Genomic DNA, 22,489 nt, shown 5'->3' with positions numbered 1-22,489 from the left:
GGCTACAAATTAAGATCTTTTCAGGGCTAATGTACCCCTAAATGTAGTTTTTCTGGCCCCCGCCCCTGTTAGGGCGCGAGAGCGGCTCCAAGAGACGCTACGCTCGTAAAGTGCGGCTGTGGTGTTTGCAATGGCAGCGCTCCGCTAGCTCTCCGGCGCCATAGCGACGCCGCTCATGTCACGCTGATAAAAATGCAGGCATATGTGCACATTTATCTTTGCAGAGAATGGAGAGGAATTATTTTTTTGGTCTTTAGACAGCTGCTGATTTCTGGCTCTCTGTTGGATTTGTGAAAAACATGAAGCCACAAAGTACAATTTGAAGGCGATTACAGTCATTTCGATGAATGATTTGCCTATTTTGGGGGGTCTCCATATCCCTGAAAACTCACCAATTTTTGTGCATGTGTGCTTTTTATGTCAGGGTTTCTCAAACTTTTGGGGTCCAGGGGAAAATCATTTCCAAGGACCCATTATAAATCTAACACAAATTTAGAATAGCTATCACGTGTAAGTCTAAAGATGTAAAAAAATAAAATAAAATATAAAAAAAATAAAGCTATTTATATTTTGAGGTTTTTTTTTCGTTTTTCATGAAAGAAAAAAATATTGGATTAGAAATCATAATGCTATGAGACATAATTTAAAAAAATAAAAATAAAATTGAATACAGTGTTATGAAATTAAAGCGTAAATGAGACAATCATATCTCAAAATTGAATCAGTATATTTTATTAAGGCCACAAAAAGGTCACGTGAGTCCTTTATACTGTATTTGAAAGACCGTATTGAGTTTGCTTGTACAGCATAAATATGTGGTATTCTGTCGGAATGTACGTTTATGATGCATATCTTTTTTTCCCAAGAGTGGGTGGGGGTGGGGGGTATTGTGTGTGTGTATGTGGGGGGGAATTGTGTGTGTATATGGGGGGTGACTAACAAAAACCAGATCTGCCCTGTGATGTACGTCCGAATTACTTTTTAAGTTGAAAGGAGGTAGCGACACAGATCTGTCGAAGACCACATAACACAAAACAGGGGTGACGATTGGGATTCTGCATGCATACCAGCCGGCCTGCCGCCCAGCTGAGCACCCCCGCCCTCCCCCCTCGCTCGCCTTATAAGACGTTCAAAGGCCCTGCTGCATCGAGCCGCTCAAGCTGCTGACTTCCAGCGCTAAATACCGCCGGAGAATCTGGAGACTCGGCTGCGGTCGCGCGGAAAACGATCCGTGGTGGGAAAACTGTGATGGGAGAGAGTAGATAGGGAAGGTAGTAGGTGGGTAGGGGAGGGTCATTGAAGCTTCCCAAGAAATATAAAGTTGTGCAAGTCTTTGGGAATATAAAACAAGAGCAGAGCAGCATTACTGTCAAAACACTGACTTGGCTTTGTAATGGAGAAATTTGTGAGCCACATGCTGCTTCACCGAGACACCAATGACGACTGTTCTGCGGCCGCATGGACAGCGACCAAAATATGAAAATGCTTTTCAATTCTTCTATATTGGCTTTCATGTTATACTTTCATGTTGACAGAATGGTGCTAGCTAGCTAGCAACTTGCTAATTGCGCCCAACAAGACGATGTGAATTTGAAGACCTTGCAAATGGTATTTAAGTGCAGCTTTGCAATATTCAGTTTATACATGATGAATTTTCTTTTGTTGCATGAGGAACGCCTACACAGGTCAACAGAATCTTCCATTGTGCTAGCGAGACAAAAGCCAAATGGAATTTGCCTTCTCTTGACTGTTTATTACTTGGAAAGATCAGTCGGTTGCGGTGATGGAAATACAGGAAGGCAAATTAAGGGCAAAAAACATACTATTATGACCCTGTAAAAATATCCTTCATTATTCCATGGCAGCCTTGGAATAATACGCACACGCAGGCCGACAAAGAAGCCAATGCAAACACACGCTAACCTCGACTCTGCCTGCGCTTGTCCACCAAAAATAAAATCCAACACAGGCATGATTGTTTGATTCCAATTTTATTTCCGCCATGTTTACTACGGCATCAGTCCGGCTGCCAATCGCCACGTCAACAGGTTCATTGTTGAAGTTTTTATTACGTACCGAGGCAGATGACCCCCAAGTCGTTTGCCCCTTAGCCGCTACTCGCATTTACTCGCCAAAACGAAACTTGCGTTCTGGAAGTTTGCCCCATTCCAAAATGGTCTCCATTTTGGCAGGCAAAACGATAACACTGTTTGCTCCGTTGAATATTTGAAACATGAGAGTGGCTGGGGAGATGACACACACACACATGCACACACACACACAAAACAATGGTCGCTTATTCTGAAATCCCAATCATGGACTCGACCTTTACTCCAATTGTATCTCCCACTGAACATCTTAAAGTTGATTCGTCCAACTACATAAAGTCATAACAGAATGAGAACCGCCTTGAGCCCTGCTATTCAGTTTTAAAGTAGACTGTTGCTGTAATGATTGATTTAAAATAGTACAGACATGCAAATACTTTTAAAATATTCAGAGGGCAGAAAGCGCAATAAATTAGAATAAACTAATTCGTTGTTTTTTTCCCCCCTAAACGAACAAACTTAAGGGTTCGTTTCACATTGCATTTTAATAATGTATCTCCCCTAGTGGGTGAAAATGAAATTGCACTGCAAAATAAAGACCAAAACTGATTTGTATAACGCGAAATATAAAATAAATAAAAATGAAAGGAATGCAAACCCGCAGCCTTTGAGTAAAGTTGGGGCGGTTACTGTAATTCCCTTTTTTTTTTTTTTTTAATCATTACGTGTGTTTTCATTTCACGGTCGGCATGAATTTTTCCGTTAAACCGATTTCCCTTATATTTATAAAAGCAAACATCTGGTTCGGGACTCGGGATAGATGTTCGCAATCCCCTTTAAAATGTCTTGATGTCTAGCTTCAGTGCTCGTGAACAAAAGAGCCCGCTTAGCCGCCATGGGCCGTGCCCAGCGCCACATGGGAACACTTTGCAGGACGGTTTAGCGACGTGTCCCCAAAGTGCTTCTGTGATTTCTGCGTGATTAGCCGTCACGGGCCATCCTTCACTTATCACGAGTGACGCCGGGCCGTGTTTAATCAATAGCGGCTCGTGTAGGGCACGTATTAGGACGCGGATGACTAACAGGCCACTCTTTGCCTTGCTTGTAGGCTTCACTTCATTGAGCTTTTCCACATGTCGAAGTGCTCATTATGGGAAGGCTGAAGAGCATTGGTACATTTGCATTTTTTTTCATTATTCCCCCATATTTTGTCCTTCCAAAACATCCCCAGACATTTGTAGATTCATTTTTCTTATATTTTTTAAAATATATTTACTTCCTCCTTTCATATTTTGCAACATCAAAATAATCAGGTCATGTTTTAATGAAAGTATAACATGAAAGTCAATCTAGAAGAATCGAAAGGCATTATCATATTTTGGTCGCTGTCCATGCGGCCGCAGACCAGTCGTCATTGGTGTCTTGGTGAAGCAGCATGTGGCTCACATTTCTTAGAGCTAATATAGAGCTCACCAAGTGAGATACCAGCCAATTTCCATACACCACAGGTGTCAAACTCAAGGCCCGGGGGCCAGATACATCATTTTATGTGGCCTGCGAAGACAAATTGTGCATCAAATTCGTGTCATTACTCGAATTGCAAATTGTCTTTACTTTTAATATCTTTTTTTTTAATATTTGACCAGTTTTTACTCGTCTGATTTGAAAATGAGTTATTTGTCAGTTTGTTTTGTAGCTTTTACTGTATATAATACGAGGTGCTCATACATTTATTTGGGTTGACAGTCACAATGGCCCTCCGAAAGAAGCTATGACTACAATCCGGCCTGCAAAAAAAATGAGTTTGACACCCCTGCCATACACAAACACCCAAAAACTGAGATTCATCGGTAGTGCAACCAACAGCAGGTATTTTTTTTTTGTTTGTTTTACTACCAGACAGTCTACAACACTCATCGCGTATATCCAATTGACCCACGAAGCACAACAACCAGAGGCCGTGACGCACCTCGAAGCATCACAACCGGCAATTTACTGCAATTTGTAAACCAATCAAAATTTTACAGCCGGTTCGCCCGACAGGTGCGAAGCTTTATTCGTGCCACTGACAGCTCCTATTTCATTAACTTGTCTCAAGTGTGAAATAGGACGTCTGATTTCGCCTTGTGTCTGTTCGTCGTTGCGTAAGGCTGACGATTGCGGTGCACTGCCAAATAACCCATACTTAACGAAACTTCAATGGCTTTCACGTTACCGTAAATATGATATCGCAAATTGCGTCGAATGTGACGCGTAATGACAGTGTTTGAAGAGCTTGTGTTGACGCGGGTCACATGGGGAATAAACACTTGTTATGAAAGCGTTTTTCCGAGTTGCGTTCCAAATAAATCTTGAACTGTAGTATGTATTTTTCATAAGTAAACACCATTTACCAATTTGTAATTTTATGGCTTTATTATGGCTGCGGTGCATGATTTACATTTTTTTTCCCCATAATGCCGCAGGGTATGCAGATGTGGAAGTTGATACCTCGCGGCATTATGGGAAACAATCCTGAGCATAAAAAAAAAACACATAAAAGATAATAATTATTAATAGGCAAAACTCCAACCGAATATTATTCTTCTTCCAAATATTAATGGATTCTCTGGACCAGACAAAAAAAAAACCTCGTTCCAATACATGTTATACCCCAAAGACTGGTGCTAAGTGTTTTGATCCAATTACCCTTTATAAAAATGTCCCAACTATCTCAAACAAAGACCATTAAAATCTCACCTGTGCGCGGGGTATGCAAGTGTGCTCTAATTAAAGTTAAATGTTTTTTTTTTTTTTTAGTAGGAGGAAAGAGGTGGTAGGCAGAGTTTAATTTAGCAGCGTCAGAATGAAAAATGGTCTTGTTTTGGTGTCTTCATTTCTGTCGCTTTTTCTTTATCTCCAGTGCAGTTGGGGGCAGCTCGCGGGCTATCGCCAAATGACCCACACAACTCATTTATTCTTCACTCCGATTGGACCTCGGGAGAGAGGAGGTCGGCTCAAGCAGGTATTTGAAAACGAAAAGGAGGAGGCAATGGATTGAGATTAGACTTCTTTCTTTTTAACTTTATTTTTAGAATTTTTGCCTGCCCGTTCTTTAGTGTTTGGTTTCACCCAAAAATCTGGTTACATATTTTGTAAAAAAAAAAAAAAAAATTTTAGATTTATGGTTTACATTTTTTGGTTTGTATGGCGCATCAACCTTTTCGGAATGTTTGTTGTTTTGTCTTCAGCATGACTTTAAATGATTGTGAAAAGGATGTTTACAAAGTAAAATCGAAGCAGCTGAATGCAGAACAAGGTTGATCTGCATAAAAAGTGTCACCTCTCAGGTCCAAAGTGATTGAATTGAAAGTCTTGGAAACTTTTTTTTTTAATGCAAATTAAAAAACGATTTTGACCCAAGGCCATCCTCTGCATCGCACATACCTTCTCACTGGGTGATTTGCACTCAGAGACGGACTAACAAATAACCTTTGATATAAAAAAAAAAAACATCTGCGAGAAGGCCGTCGCGTGACGCACCGGTGCTTTTGTCAACTTCACAATGGAATATCAGTCTATTGAACTCTCTTTGTGAGCTCGAAAATTTTAAGCAACTTTTCCACAAAATTAACCATACTCATTTCACAAGCGCTACTGGAACGAAGCCATGTTGAATGGGCAAAACCTCAAGGTTACTCAACTAATGATTAGCTCGTCAAATATAATATAAATCTCAGCTCTTGCGGAACGCTTATTTAATTTGAGATTCTCTGAATTTGAAAAAAGAAAAAACCTAAATCGAATGTACTTTATTTCAACTTGTCGCTGCTGTAGTCCTGGTTTTTACGCCTACGGAAAGTCACGGCAGTAGATTCATTTTATAAAGTACATCTTGGAACAAGATCACTTTTGTATCTAAGTGTACTACAAATATGACTTATATCAGCACTATTATTTTTCTGTATTTTTCTTTATTGCGAATTTCACCGATTTCAGGGGTGGTCAGGAACATAACCTGGCAATGTTTACTGTACTGTGTTAGAGAGGATCTAAAGATTTCATTATTAGCGCTCCAGAGAGGATAGCAGACCAAAGCAAATGAGCCAAGATAGAAGAGAACGCCCCCCCCCCCCCCCCCCCCCCCTGAGAAATCACACTGGGTGAACTAACAAGCAACGGCGTCTCACCACACTCATGTGACAAGAAAGGCGGAAAAAAAGAAGAAGACAGAGTTGATGTCCTGTTAAAAACGATGCGGGGACTGAAAATGAGAAATATGCTCCTTGTAATCCATTTTTTAAATTGCAGCCAGTTGTTCAGCTCATGAATATAAAAGACATCTTTTCCCACTGCGTAATTACACCAGGGCTTGGCCAGCGCAGCTAACAGTGCTTCTTTCACTTTGTGCCTCGTGAGAAACATTTGGATAATCAAATCCTCACGTTGTTCGTTTGTTGTGCGCCTATGTGTGTGCGCGAAGCACTTTTAAGAGCGTCAGAACGGTCGCCACGGAGACAGGCCTCTCAATGATGATCCTTGCGCTCCCCCTTCGAACAAACCTCAGCTCCCAACATCTGCTTTCATTTTTCTGGCTTTGTATGACAAAGAGCAACAACAAAAAAAAAGAAATTCCAAACTGTGGTCACACCAGCCCCCTCTTCTGGCCTCGGAATCGTGAGCGCTTTGCCAGGCGGTCAGGCCCGGCGAGATTTAGAGGAGGGGGGGGGGGGGAAATGGTGGAAACCCGATCTGCAGAGGCGCTGTTAAAGCTTCCCATAAAGAGCCGGGAGCGTGGCCAGCGAAGACTAAAAACAACAGACTCATTTTAGGGCTGCTTTGGAAGAGTGAGAGAGAGAGAAAAAATGTACAACAAAGTTTTCATCTCAATAAGCGCTGAGCAGATGGAAATGGAGTGCGTCGCCTTTTGTTTCAAAGCAAGCTCTTGAAGTCTCGATTTGGTGGACTCCCATCATTTTGATAATTCCAAATGGTTGCCATCATAAATCGTTCAGTAGCTGGACATGGCGAGGTGAGTTTGTGAAGCAACATTTAGGGCGAATCCATTGTCAGGGATAGAAATAATGAGCTAAAAAAAAAACAGGATGAAATGAAAATCAAGATAAAATAGGAACATAAAAGCAGGACAAATTAAAAGATACACCTGGAAAAACACAGATTATAGAGATAAAATAAAAAAGCAAAACAGATCAATTCATCGAGGCAAGCCAGAGAATCCACAGCTAGCATGGGATGCTAACATAGCAAATCACACGCACCTACCAAAATAAAACCAGGATGCCAACACTTGACACCAGTCACATTTACAGTACTTCAAAGTTCTTTGGCCACAAAAAAACAGTCAATAGTGGCTCTAAAATCAGAGTCTGAACAAGCCAAAGCGAATCTTAAAAACAAACAAGCAATAAAAAACTACCAAAACAAAATACAGCCTGAAATTTACCAAGCTAAGAGAAATTGGGACGAAAACAAGTTGTCAAAAAATACCAAAATAAGTTACAAAAGGTGATGAATTAGTATGCCCGCCTCTGTGCGGTCCAACTTTATGCGGGCACTGAAAGTAGGGGGTAGCGACGTAGCGACACATGTGATCGATTAAGCGGTCTTAGATTTAAAGTTCCACCAGCGGGGCCGACCCAAGCGCCATCCGTCCTGGATAATTGCATCCTGAAAAGAGATTGCTTTCAGGGATGGTGTAATTGAGTGGCACGTGAGCCTAATCATTTCTTTCCCTTTCTGAGTCCCTCGAGGCCATCGGGAAGAAGTGGACTCTTTATCTCCACACTTTCCAGAAGAGACGCGGCACCTTTAATCAAAGTAAAGCACGAGGCGACGGCAACTAATGGGAACGATTGGGAACCCAGCGTCGTCTTTGGAGTCGCTCTGACGACGTTTCAATTTCGGCCTGTTCAGTGTTGTCATTCCGCGAAGAGGCTAGCTAATTAGTTTATTTGTCAGTTAAGCTGAAAGCAACTCATCTTAATTAACACGACGAGTTACTCGAGCCTCTTGTTTTTGAGAAATGATAGAAAATGAAGATTGGTGTGAATGCTTCTTAATCAAGCAGAGCGTCTTCACTTAGACTCGGCCCCACAAAACCTGGCCTGAAAGTATTTTTGGGTTAATCAACATCGTAAAAAAAAAAAAAAATACATGACCAAGCTATCGAGAAACTAACAGTGCTACTTCTGATTAAAAAGTACGAACAGATTAAGTCAAACCACTCTCAGAATATCCAAGGTAAAGGTCTTTTGTTTCCAAAAAGTAGCTCTGAGCATGCTAATCAGCTAGCGTGTAGCTAACATGCTATCTATATCTTCACTCAGTGCTTGTTGTGAGGTGATACGAACAGACGGTCGGTCGCAAATGTATGACAGCAGTCAAAAAAAATATCAAAAAGCTGTTCCGAGAGTCTTATCGGGCTAGTGTGAAGATAACTTGCGATAGATGTCTTTACTCGGTGCTCCATCTTGTCAAATGTCACAGATTGAGATACAAATGGCTGACAGCAGTCACAGAAAGCTCAAATTGAAGGCCTTTGTTCACAAAGATCTGCTTTGAGAGTCCTATCAGGTTTGTGCAAAGTTAACTTGTGATATACTTCACGATATACTTCACGTATGACAGCGGCCCCAGAAGTTTAAAAACAAAATCTTTGCTTGACTAAAAGCTGTGAATGGGCCACGGTCTGTGGAGTGCTACGAGTCAGGTTTGAAATGGAAGCCGTCATCGTGCGACCAGACGCATCGCTTAGTTTGCTTGTCAGTCGAGGCAAAAAACGACTTATCTAAATTAACGCGAAGAGCCACTTGTCTTGAGAGTATCTTGATTTTGAAGAATACATGGCAATGAAAATTGAAAGTTGGAGGAATGGCTTTTTAATGATGCAAATGTGAAGCTGCACTTGGAAGTGGAAATGGTCTGATATTCTCTTCCAGGCCAATAAATAGCGCTAATTTTAATGCATGGCTGACTTGTACGGCGCTGAAATAATTTTGTTTTTGTGGGATTCAAAGAACTGATTTTGAGGTAATATTTTGAATTCCAAAATAAGCTTCTTTGTGCTTTGTTAGTCCATAGAATTTCATACAGTACAACTGTATTGCATTATACTGAGAGCTGTCTCTAATATTTTGCTTCGCTGACTTCACAATATCAGAAACAGATCTCGGGTTTGATCCTCCACTGCTGACTACAACCACCCAGAGCACGACTGGAAGCCTTCCAAGCTTCAGTCAAAAGCTTGCCGGCTAATAGATGATGCTAGCGCAAAGGCATTAATAGCAAATTGCAATTGTTTTTGTGTCGGGTTTTATTAGCAGCCAGTGTGCCAACCGGAGACCATTTTGAGGCCGGCTGAGATAACTCATGAATGGCTTCCGTTTTTAGTTTGCATCAGAGGGTCGGATGACGGTCACTAAGCCTGTGAAGCGACTCCTCCATTTCGCCTCATCCGATTATATTTTATTGCGGTTCCAAAAAGAAACCGCTCCTCATTTGCGATAGGATCTGAATCAAAGTAAATTAATAACACGGCTTCCATTTTCCGCTGCTTCTGCCGTCAGCAGTCATTAGACATCTGCAGGAAGCGTGTCGTCACGCAACTGACACAACGGAGCTACTGGACGGGTGGTCATGTAAGGCGGGTGAGGGGGTGAGGGCTTTGGAATTGTATGTTGAGTCAGCAGAAAACTGCTGAGCTGTTCTCCAGAGCGTTGGCGACACAGGTGGTTGCCATTACCACACACGGGGAACTGGCTAATGGTCACATGCGCTAAATCAACACAAATTGAAACATACTCCATATATTTATCATATATTTATGTTCCTCCAAAAGAGCAGTACCTTTCCATCCCTGCCAAATAGCTAGCGCTACCGCCGCCGCCACGTGACTTCTTCGCTAGTCCCGTTTGAGCTTTTCCAAACAAAGTCAGCGTCTGCACATGCTCCATTAACTGAGGCCGCTGTTGAGAAACAAGCGTTGACACCCGCAGTCCGCCAGATTGTTTTTGTGCAGCTAAAATATTATTGATTCCACGAGAAAAAACAGCAACAAAGTTTACACTTGGTTTTGCTCGTCCTTTTCTATCCGCAAACTTTGTTTGTCTTTCCGAGCCGACGGCCGAGCGCCGACGGACGCCGGGGCGAGCAAATGAAGACGTACAAACCGCTCCTTCCTCATTTACGCTTCCAACAAAACGAAAACAACAAGCTCATCGATCAGCATCAGCTGGCCGCTCGGGTGTTTTTGCTGCCGGTTCCGCTCCGACGGCACGCCGACCAATCAGTCAGCTCGGACCGCTCAGCGCTTCATTACAGTTGAGATCAAAACAGAGCACTTTGGAAGCCTGATGTGGTTAGCCGCTCTCATAAACAGTCCATCCATCCGTTTTATACTGCACTTATCCTCATTGGAATCGAGGGGGGAGCTACAGGCACGAGCGGATAACTGGACTGCGAGTCAGCCAATCACGACACGTATAGTAAAGGTGGGATCAGGTCACAAGGAGGTAGAAAATACGGCCGGAAACCCGTCGTCAACGGTGAATGACTGTTGGAAGAAGGTACTTCACTATTGGTTCATTTGGATACTTGCCCCGCCCACTTTGCAAGCCACAGGCCTTCATTGCTGATCACAATCTGGTGGGTGGACAGAATGTTGAAGAAAGTAAGCATTTATTCGGGTATCTTTCGGATTTTGTTTGCACTTGGCCTCGTCAACACCCGCCCCCGTTTCAACCAATCAGCTCCCTCCAGCCGTTCGTGCCTTGTCTAGGTGCACTTCATTGTCTGCTTGCGCTTAGCTATTATTTTTGTTGCGATTTCATTATCCAAGCTATTTCCTAACTGCGGTGAGTCAATTTGTTCTCATTTCTTTAAAATTAATTAATTTGTCAAAAATCTGTGGAGAAAATGTGGTTAAAAACTTTTCACTGGCACATCCAGACTGACTTCCACCTCATGCTTGTTCACTTGGATGCTGAGTTGAAGTGGTTTTATTCACATGCTGCTAGGCTTTAGTTGATTGTTTCGGGGAGGACAGCATGAGATTAAATTCTTCCCGCAGCTCGGATCTGATTAAATCAGAAGAATTAGACTGTGTTCCATTGTTGGCGTTAAAAAAACACACAGGAAAAAAATCCTCAGTTTTGCCGCTCAGCTTGGATGGAAGGAGTGCATCAGGAGACACGGCGAGCACAAACGTCATTAGCCGCCGCGCAAAACGGCGACAAAGCGTGTGGCCTTTGCGTCTTTTTGCCGCCATGCTTGCGGCCTTCAGATTATAATGTACCCTGCCGTCGCTTCAATAGCATTGACGATTGAATAGACGAAACGGTTTTCCCGGTGAGCACAATAGATCACCTGATTGATGGCCGCTCCCGGGAGGAGGGACCCTGAACAAAACAAGAGCCTGCGCTTCAATTCCCTCGCCGCCGATGAGTTTCGTCAGGCGTCAGGACGGACAAGAAAAGGAGCGCGCGTTCATTGTGGCTTGAAACGAGATGACAGAATGAGGCTAAGGCGGTCAGACATTCCCGCCAACGCCAAACTAAAAGACCTGATGAAAAAAGCAGTTTAATTAGGCGCTACAACCAATCACATCCACGACGACAATTACTGCATACAACAGCCAGGTGGGCTTTATTTACGCAAATGCAGAGGGGAGGGGCCGAGTATTTGCAGATGGATGTTGCTAATAAATACGATTATCACCCAAGTAAAATTCCCAAAACAGTCAAATGTTGGAACTGTCGCTCAAGAACAAGATTTTGTCATCGCTGTCCACCATCACATAAGTAAACCTGAAAATCAAGATGGCCGCCCATCTAACAGTCCACCTGCAGCAAAGTCAATTAAAAACAGAACGGAACAAGAGCAGGTTACATTCTCCTTCATTCATTAGCCCAAAGTGCGTCTTCCCCCGAGAAGTCAAGAGGGTTGACATGGAGTGACCCGAGTTTCCATATCAAGCAAGACCGTGCTCTTGAGCGTCATTACGCCTTGATTGCAAACGGCTTCGCCTACGTGAGCAGAGCCAGGTCACGACATGTCAACGTGTTGATGAACGCCGCTGAGTTGCACGCACATGATGGGCTCATTTGCTGCGTTGCGCACACTTTGTTGGTTCCCCCGTTGGCACGGAGCCCCTGTGGCTTCACCGCTCCCCTGGCAGTCGGACCACTTCTCATCATTTTTAAAGACGTATTGATTGGTTAGCATTTCTGTTATGCTAACAAATAGAAGTGCGGTTAATGCGCAGCAATGGTAAATTTGATCATCATCACTTTTATTATTATTATTATTAAGTTGTGAAAAAACAACAACAGCATGACTACGACTAGCATGATAGCACTTTCCCTCCACTTTGTATGAATTCCCAAAAGACTTGATACAGAAGAAATGCCAAAGTGTATCTTTGTTCTTGCAGGTACATTCTTGTCTAGAGGCCATCAGCCGGCACACACCTTCCACTTCAGACGAAACCTCCGACAATAACAACAACAAAGCCCGCAGATCGCATTTCGCTTTCTACACAAAAGTTGCTACCCGCTCGCACGCCTCGACTTAGCATTCTATGAGGAAAACATGTTACACTTCGAAAAGAATCTTATAGCCGCAGGTAAAGTACTTTCAATTCAACAGAAATATTTTTTTCAGTCAAGTCACATGTGCTTTGATTGAGCACAGAGGGAGGCTAAATGCTAAGCTAAGCCTATCGAAGTCTGGCAGAATATTCAGCAGGTTATAAATAAAGATCAACAAGTCGCCGGGAAAAGCAATCAGCGAAGACGTTAAAGGTCGCCGACAAACAAAATAACCGCCTTTGCCTCGCATCGTCCTCAAGGAGGCATAAATAAACATCACTCTTGCCACTGCTTTAAATTATGCTAATACCTTCCCAGTTTTGATTGCTCAAGTAAAGCATGGAAGAGACCAAAAAAAGTCATAAAAAGACACAAGTGCGGTACTTGACGAGTGGTGTGCTCAAAAAGGAGCAAAAGGCAGCTCTGGCGGCTGATTAAAAAGATGCTGAGGAGTTTTGGCCACATAAAGTCACGACTAATATCACAACGGATTAAACGTGCTACGCATACCAGTTGTTACTCATGGAGTCCTTTTAGTGGCACCTAAGAGCTGCTTCAATGTTTTTCAATCCACCACGGTACATTTGTTTGCTACACGGTGTGTGTATATGTGTGTGTGTGTGTGTGTGTGTGTGTGTGTGTGTGTGTGTGTGTGTGTGTGTGTGTGTGTGTGTGTGTGTGTGTATTGGAATAATACAGCTGGCTGCAGTGAGTCAGCGGTGTTATTAGTTTGAGCACTTTGTGTATTAGTTTCATTCAAGACATGTGGAATGACGTCATCAAGCTCAATGAGAGTGAAATGTCAATCCAGAGCATAAAATAACTAAGAGTAAATATTAGTTCTATGGAAATATATTAAAAAGATGGTAACTATAGAATAAAATAAAACTTAATTTGTGTTTAAACATTCAGCCGTGCCTATGATAAACTCATAAAAAGGACACAAGCTAAAATAAAACATGAAAAAAGCACAGGAAAATATCATAGATTCGTATACTGAATTAATAATTAAAATTGCCCATGTTTTATATCATCTTAATCCCATTCAAATTGGCGCGTGAAGCACGCCGACTACCGTCGCTATCATTGCTTCCATCAATGCAAACATTCGCGTTTGTCTGTGTGACTGTTAATCATGGAGTAATCCTTTTTTTTATTTTACACAAATTAAACCGCAAATCAATATGCAATCAGAGATGTGGCAGCGTGTAATTAAAACGCAAACTGTGGACTGTTTGGGGAAATCCCCTCAAAGGCATCAACTGGAAATACGACTCTCATGTGCACACATCGGAAATTATTTCCACATAAGTAGTGTATTTTTTTTTTTTTTTGCAGTCATCATATCGTCATATATTATATATCATATAATGTGCGTATACGTAACAACATACACCCACAGCCGTTTGTTTAAGTTTCATTTACGTGAGATAATTTGTCAAATCACAGCCGATCCATTCCAATTAAACATCAGCAGGGGGGCAAAAGCGGCCAGGCGACGCTCTGCGACTAATCGATGCGCGTCACACATGACACCAAAGAGAACAAACAAAGCCCGGAAACGAGAACAGAAAGCTAATTGGAAGTGACGACAGGAAGCTAAACGTCATGCGGGAGCAAAGTTGGCTCGTTGCAAACTTTTTACTTGTTGGCTTGGAACAACGAAAGCGTTCACTGTTGGACAAAAACAAAACAAAAAAAAAAAAAAAACGACGCTCATCGATCAACGAGCGCTTTCCATTTCTCGGCAGGTGGATTCGTTAATTTGTGCGTCACGTGCACAATTGTTACAATTGTTACAATTGTTACAATTGTTACAATTGTTAATTAAGTAACAAATAATTCTTTAGGAATAAATGCAATTATATTTTAATTTAAAGTAAAATACAACAGAACTCCACGAACATTGTACGTACACACTTTGAAAATTGAATTAAGTATTCTCGATTACTGGCAATAGCTGAAGTACAGAAGTTGGTAACGCTACTCCTTCCAAGACAGGTTCATTATTTTGAAAAGTTATCCTCAAATAAACAATTGCTGCTTCATCCCGTGGCTTCTAAACACAAAAGTTGAACCACGAAGAACGAGCGAGCGAAACCGCCTCGACGTTAATGATTTTTTCACGCGAGTACACTTGACAATGATTAGCGAGTGTTGCTAACTTTGGCACCCAATCACTGTTTATCTAAGCGAGCCGACGCGGCCGATAATAGTCGCGCGGGGGCGAATGGAAGAAATTCTAATCAATACCATTCACGAGAGAAGCGTAAAGAAAACTCATTAGCTCTTAGCGCCGTACTTCAACTTCTCCTATGAAAAAGCCCCAAACAATCATCAGATTATTTTGTGCTTTGTCTTTAGTTAATAACAAATCGATCGCTTTTAATATAGTCGCGCCGACACTTTCAGCTTTTACATAAATTTATGAAAAATCAGGAGAGGGAAGCAGAATGGCGGCGCATGCTATAAGCCAAGCTTGGTCGTCTCTGTCAAAGTACTCTGAGGAGCAAACGGATGGCGCCGTTCCACTCCGCTTGGGTTGTCATCAAAGTGCCGATGGCAACATGCAATTACAGCATAGAATCGATAGAAGCCGCAACACCCTCCTTTATTAATTGCATACGGGTTTTAATGGGCACCCGCTGGGATTCCTTATATTGATTTTTTTTTTTTTTTTTTTTAAAGAGCTGTGTCCACACGTGGAATAACATCACTGAACATAGGAGAATTTATTGGGGCATATTGTCACTGTCCAATTAAATCGTTTATCTCATTCTCAATAAATAAATGAATCAGAATACGCATTTCTATGTATGTAGGAATAAATATAATTAAAATCCAAGAAACGAGCGTTTCATTTGATAGAAACAAAAAACTAAAGACTTGCTCCTACGAAGAAAAGACAAACTATTAAAGTAGTTTTCTCACGGGAGCGGTTTGCGTTTGGCTCAAAGTATCCGCAGGCACGTTTTCTGATACTGTGCGGTAATGTCCATTTTTGGGATTGATGTTCTTAAGTGTCGACTCGACTGTGTTTGCATTGCAGGAACGGTCATAGTCGATTCACATCATGTCGTGAGATGTGAGCTTGCATGCTGGGAAAGGGAGGTTGCATCAAGAGAGCCCCGCAGACATTTTATAGAACATTGGAAGTTCTCGTGCACGCCTCCATGTTTCGCAGGTGTAGGTTGAAGCTACAGTGGACATCTCGCCTGCTGGGTGGTCCGCAACATGGGCCTTTAATGCGTGCGCCAATTCGGCGAATAGCGTGACATCATTGCGTGGTGATTCAAGCGCCGTTAAATTCGCCGAGGCCACGCAGTAAACAACAATGGAGGACATTTTTCTTCTTGACATTTATGACAAGAAAAAGACAAGCTTTTGGTTTTTGTCATCTTTCCCGTTCGGGAAGTGATCACTCTTTTTCCCTCATCTGTAAATAGACAGCAGCCATGTTATGGCATTACCTAGTGCAATGTTTTCCAACATTAGAGCCAAGACGCAAATTTTCCAGGAGAAGCATCTTTATATCTAAAAGTTACACGAGCTGTTCATGTTGCATGTAAAAAGTCTCATACTAAAAAAAAAAAAAAAAAAAAAGGGGGCATTTACTTCTACAACACGCACACACCGAGTTGACTATTGAAATCATTTAATGCTTAAAACAAATACAAGTTACTTCACTGGGTCATCACAATTTTGAACAATTGTTTTTTTTTTCCATCTTTGTAACACCCTCAGAAATATACATTCACGTCGCTGCAGAAAAACAATTTCTCTCTTTTTTTTTTTCCTCACTGCCATCGATATCCCGGAACGTAACATGGACATTAAAAGCGAACGTGTCAACTGGCGCCCCCTAGTAGTGGTAAACTGAGAAACACGAGCGTTGGGGGGGAAGGGGGGGGGGGGGGGGGACGCTTGACGTGGAGTCTCTGGGGCTGCAGTTCCATTTAGATAACACCCTAACACACACACACTCACACACACACACACAGTGGACCTACACTCTCAATCTTATGTACACTATTTACAGCGCGATGAGTACAAAAAAAGCAGGATGGAATGAAGTTACAGTCTATTACAAAATGGTAAGACCATGTAAAAAAAAATGTCAACCAGCGTCTATGGCAGGACGTTGACTTTGTGCTTGGACAGCGTGCAAGTTTGTAATCTCTTTGATGGGGTTGTTGTGCTTACACATGGGGGCTAAGACTTTTTTTTTTTTTACTTGGTGGGGAACAAAAACATGTTTCATGATGTGAACTTATTGGCTGTGATAGGCACTGAATGCACCGGGATATTAACATGGAAGGAAAAACTCAAATTTTTCTAACGTGAAAAAGACAAAAATGGACGTCAAAGGTGGAGAAAAAAACGTGTTGGGTATTTAAATGGAATCCATATAAAAAAAAATACACAGAAGAGAAACGTCTTGACACCCTTTACTTTGTTATATTTTTACAAAAACGTTGACATGCTCATCTGAAAAAAAATTGTAAAACATTCACCACCTAGATACTTTCCCTCTCTCCTATTTATTTATTTATCTATTATATTTGTATATTTATATCGATGTCATTAAAATGCGCTAGCGTTATTTGTGTGCCCATCAACTTTTGACTGCAAATGAAAACACACTCTCTCTCTCTCACACACACGCACACAAACATGCACGCAGTGGCGGCAATAACGACTTGATCCCCTGCTGAATATTTAACAAGGATCATTAAAAGTCTTAAATTTGATGGATTTTATGGACACCCTAAAATAAAAGTTATTACAATGTGGAGTTCAGCCAGATCATCTGGTGCCTGTCAACCAATTGGCCACTTCTGATCTTAACAGGTCATGTGGAAGGAGACTGGGAATTTCAAAAGCTCTCAAAATCCAGATCCAGAAATTAGAAATGCACAGTTTGGCTTTAGCCACAGGCGCTAATCGATTGATTAGAAACCAAAGTGCGGCAGACTTTTTACTTTCTGGACCTGGTCTTGACCATAAAGTTTTGGGCCTGAACCTCTCGCCCAAGACCAGCTGGGCTACGCTCCAGCACACTCTGGGCTCAAATGAGGACAATCGCTATAAAAACTGGATGGACAGATGGATTCTGTCTTATTACCCTAATCAATTCTAGAAATTGCACATTTTTCCAAGTGAGCAAACTTCCAATTAATACCAGCAGGGAATCAAATTGTCATTTGTCCCACTGTAACATAAGGCCTAATACAATTTCAGTATTTTTCCACTCATTAACAGTGATTTTTTTTTTTTTATATATTAAAAAGACAAACAAGCATTCATTCTCATCAAAATAAACAAACATGAAAGCTGTAGGCGACCTGTCCCGCTCCAAGACGGCCGCCGTTCATGTTGGAATTCCCTTTTAATAGGTTGGAGCTTCCGCTGCAGTCCTTGTACCATAAACAGACGCTTAGCGCGCGACCTCAATCGCGGTGAGCGCTCGAGTGTCATTGATGACATTTGCCACCCCCTTGAGCGCTCTTGTAAATGTCACGTCACGGTGGACAAGGGGGCGGATTGAAAGGGGGGGCTCCAGTCCGTCTCCAAAAACGCCCCCCCAAAACAAAACAATAGCTGCTGTCTTTTTGATCGCAATATTACAAACCAAGTGAGACACGTAAAAGAAAACGATTTTTAAAAGCCACGATGAATCCAGTGTCAGACTTTTTTTGCCCCATAAATGTGCCCGAAAAAAAACCTCCACCGGCGAATGATCTACACGATAAGACATTTACAACAAAGCGATCAAAGACACCAATGAGCTCTCGCCTCCAGACTAAAACGGCGGTAAATGATCTTCGACTGGCGATGATTGGTGTCTGGCGAGACGAGCGGGCTTTGACCGACGTGGGTTGGTAATAGACATACCGAAAAAAAAAAAAAGCCCCGATGTATCCAGTGTCAAACTTTTTGCCGGGCGAAATCTCTCCCAGCGAGTGGTCTACACCTTAAGACATTTACAACATGATGATCCATTAAGTCTGTGTAGATTCTGCGTCTTCCAGGTAATCAATCAGTCGAATGGCGGCAAGTGGACTCTTCTTGTCGGTGAAAGAACTTTCACATATCATCCAAAACATTTCTTCAGTTCTAAAATTCTAAGTGTGGTGTCCAACAATAACATTTATCTCTACTATCGTGAACCTTAGGGCGTCCAAACCTAAAACTGAAGAATCATTTTCGATGAATGTAGAAAGTCTTCACCGACCAAAAAGTAGCCAGTTGCCTCGAATCAATTTAAGCGAGCATGGGTTGTGCCACCGTCCGAGTTCCCCACGTGTTTTTTCCAACGAAAAACCCTTCCACCTGCAAGCAGTCCACACGTTAAGACATATACAGTAAGATAATCCAAGAGATCAAAGACACTAAAGAACCAGCAGCTCTCGGCACCGGGTCAAAGTTTGTGATCCGATGGGGCTCCAGACAAAAACGGCGGTAAATAGAAGTGATTTCGAGGGTCCGGCAAAGGGGGGCGGGGTTAGTGAGGAAGGGACGGAGGGCCCCGAGGGTGGGGGGGGTGCAGTTTGACCAGTGTGGGTTGGTGATGGAGGTGAAGGGGTTGGGGGTGCGCCACCGCAGGGCTGGTAGGCTTCCTGGTGGGGGCGGCGCCCGCTACACGTACCACTCCTTCTTGGAGATGACAGAGCCGTCGGTTTGGGAGATCATGTCGTCGGCTATCTCGGGTTCGGCGTCGTACTGGAAGGCCAGAGTCCGCTCGTCGTAGTCGCGGCTCTCGCCCTCGTCCACCGTGAAGTAGGGCCTCTTCAGGTCCTCGGCTTCCGCGTCAAAATCGCGCTCGCCCCCCATCTGCGTGGGTTTCTTCTCATCGTCCGAGTCGTCCGGGTACTGCAGGTTCTTGGGCATGGGGGGGTGCACCGGGAGCCCCCCGCCGCCACCCGCCTTGCTGTAGCCGTTGCCGAACACGTGCTTCTTGGTGCTGTAGTCGCCCTTGAAGGTGCGCTGGCGGCGGCGGAGGAATACGAAGAGCAGTATGGCGGCGACCCCCAACAGGGCCACGCCCCCTACCGCCAGCCCGATGGCCACGCCTGCACTGTGCTGCTCCGGCGGGATCTCATTGCGCCCGGATGGGTTGTTAGGGAATTCTGGGTAGGAAAAGACAGATGGAAGGGAGTGTGTCAGTGCTCTGGTGGGAGGAGGTGTGGTTGTGCAGATGGAAGGACAGGAAAGACAAGGATGGGAAAGCAAAGGGGGAAAGGGAGGACACCCCAAGCCCGTGGCGGACCCCCGAACCACCCGACCCAAAAGGAGGCGGCATGCAAGTTCAGACTGGAAAAACAAAAGTAGAGAGCCCCAAGCATAACCAAAACATTGTGGCCACAATACAGTCATGGTTAACCAATTCCGGACCTTGGACTCCTCTGGTGACCCTTGGTCTCTGGACCACATATTCACAAACGACTTTGTGAGGGCTAACTGTTTTCTATATTGTGGCCACAATTGAGTCCCCCACCCCGTGCTTCAAACAAAAGTGCATCGTGAGTTGAAAAGGAAAAAAAAAGAATGCATGCATGAAGTTGGAATTGTCTGGAATTCCACGTGGTGTCATCAGACAAGCGACAAACATTCAATCAAAGCTCATCATCAGCTTGGAGGCAATGAAAGCAAACAGCCAGAGAGCAAACAAAGCAGCCGAGCCGTCACACAAACCAAGACGACCTCCTAAAACCACACCGAGGTGCTTTCTGTCAAATTTGCGTGACACAAAAAAAACTTTCAAGTCGCTGCCTGCACAACGATGACATCATCCACTTCCTCAGGCCGGGAGAATACCACAGCCGACAACAATTTCTTCAGCCGAGAATGAATTACCTGCATTCCTCCACAATTTACGACACCGTAATTCCATCCACTGATCAATCAGAAAACATATTTTGATGAGCGAAATGCATGAACAAACACATTTGCCATCACATCCCAGGCTGTAAATTCTCAATTTTACCACCCTTTGGTCATTATTTAAAAGCAATTAAAATAAAGACATGCTTCTGACAACACATTATTTTCACTGTCCCAAAGCGTCTGCCCATCCAGGCACTCAATTTTGTCACCAAAACGTTCTCGGCTATAAATCTTCCACCTAATCGCGTCTGATGTAAACGCGCTATGATGAATGCACTTCTACAGGGCATGGCGTAGTTGAAGTAATAAAAAAAAAAAGAAAAAAGATACAAGAAAAAAAAAAATAGGCTGCAGTATTTCATGTTATTCATTGCCCGTATAAATCTATCACGCCCCTGGATTGAATTATCGCCTCTCACTGCGCATCTTGGCACCTATTAATCTCAATGGTAGCTTTTAGTGCTTCCAAGTCAAGGTTAAGGCGCTATTGGAATATTTTCTCGGCGCATCGCGAATAGAGGCTGCCTTGTGTTGCTGGGAACAGGATCAGGGCTGTTTTATCAGTCTGTTGGCAGGTGTTGCCGCTAGCGACGACGCGTCGGTGGGACGTCGGCTCCCTCCTGCGCGCTGTCACAGACGATTCCGCACAGGCGATGTCATTTTCAATGTGCCATATTAATAGCGTTTCGATAACGACAAATTAAGACAAGGTGAGGATGCTGAGATTTTTGGCGCAAGGCCGACACCAGTGAGGCCGGGATGGACTTTTTTTTTTCCCCAGTGAGGGCCACATACAGGAAAAAAATAAATAAAAATAGCGTGTGTGTGTGTGTGTGTGTGTGTGTGTGTGTGTGTGTATATATATATATACACACACACACACACACACACACACACACACACAGACTATTTTATTCTATATATATATATAATAGTTTATTTTTAATGTATTTCAACAACTGTCGGTGCAATTTTCCAACTTGTGTCAATGAACACAAAGGATTGGAAAAGATAACATCAAGGCCATTAAATGACACAAGTAAGACGTTAATAGCATTCAATTTGCGTTCTCTTACAGGCAGACAAAAGAACAATGACCAAATGTGTGAACATCTCTAGTCAGTTTTGATCCACCGCTTTGTTTCAATCCAGATGTAAAAAAAATAATAATAATCCTAACAAGCTGCACGTCATCGTTGTATTTGTTCTTGCCTACTTGTAATTTCCCTCTTCTCCTTTTCATCCTTACTTTGTCACGTTACCACGCCCTATGTTTCACTTTGAAAGAACCCCCATTCGCCCCCTCAGCTTGTCCTCGCAGGGATAGGGATGTCTCATCGAAGCGTGTGCAGACACGCAAGTGGAAAAACGAGCGGCTGCAGGTTGCTTTTGATGAACTCGTTTTCTTCACAGCAGTGTTTGCTTGTCGCATTCTTGCTGGCGTCATGTTTATTTAACGTACGAAAATGCGGCGTGGTAGCTTCATGCTCGAGGGGATAGACCAAAGTCTTTGGACACGCCTTTGAATCAATGTTACATCTGTCGAGGGTTGGACTCCACCCCTTGAATGTTGATTCCTTATCGACGCAAACAGTTATTTGTGTTTGTGAGCCGTAGGCTCATGGCTACACTTACTTAGGTCTTCAAAAGCTCAAAGCCAACCAAGATAAAGCTATGAGACTGGGATAAAGCCGCGCCGTCGTCCGTATAGTTGAATGCCTTAAAAAAAAAAAAAAACTGGCAGACCTTTCTCTGCTTTGATGTCTTCGTATTAGCGCTACACCTAGCTTGAAATGCTAACCAACATCAACATTCATCGGCTCTTACCTGGCCTTTATTGTTAAAAAAACACATTCGATACCTTTTAGGGTAAAAAACAAGGCCTAAGCCAACCAAGTAAACCCATGCGGCTATTCAATTTCACACCAATCAAAAGCCACATCTTTGTCGTAGCTGTAAAATCACCAT

At 43.0% G+C, this 22,489-nt stretch overlaps 1 protein-coding gene across 5 annotated transcripts in view; it reads right to left on the bottom strand.

Moving 5' to 3' along the window:
• nectin1b (nectin cell adhesion molecule 1b) overlaps positions 1 to 22,489 on the bottom strand; it is a 106,477-nt gene that overhangs the window by 29,668 nt on the left and 54,320 nt on the right. The window contains exon 7 of one of the 5 annotated variants that reach the window (XM_088380630.1): positions 16,273 to 19,764. The exons of the other annotated variants lie outside the window; for them this stretch is intronic. Within the exon in view, the coding sequence (XP_088236756.1) occupies positions 19,274 to 19,764 (491 nt within the window). The 3' untranslated portion in view covers positions 16,273 to 19,273. Of the gene's footprint in view, positions 1 to 16,272; positions 19,765 to 22,489 lie in introns of those variants that run through there. 5 annotated transcript variants of the gene reach the window in all.

This window comes from Syngnathus floridae, chromosome 7 (genome assembly GCF_059516105.1).
Source record: "Syngnathus floridae isolate MCC-2025c chromosome 7, RoL_Sflo_1.0, whole genome shotgun sequence".
Taxonomy (NCBI): Eukaryota; Metazoa; Chordata; class Actinopteri; order Syngnathiformes; family Syngnathidae; genus Syngnathus; species Syngnathus floridae.
Note: the sequence above shows the minus strand (reverse complement) of the source record. Positions and strands in the feature narration are given on the sequence as shown.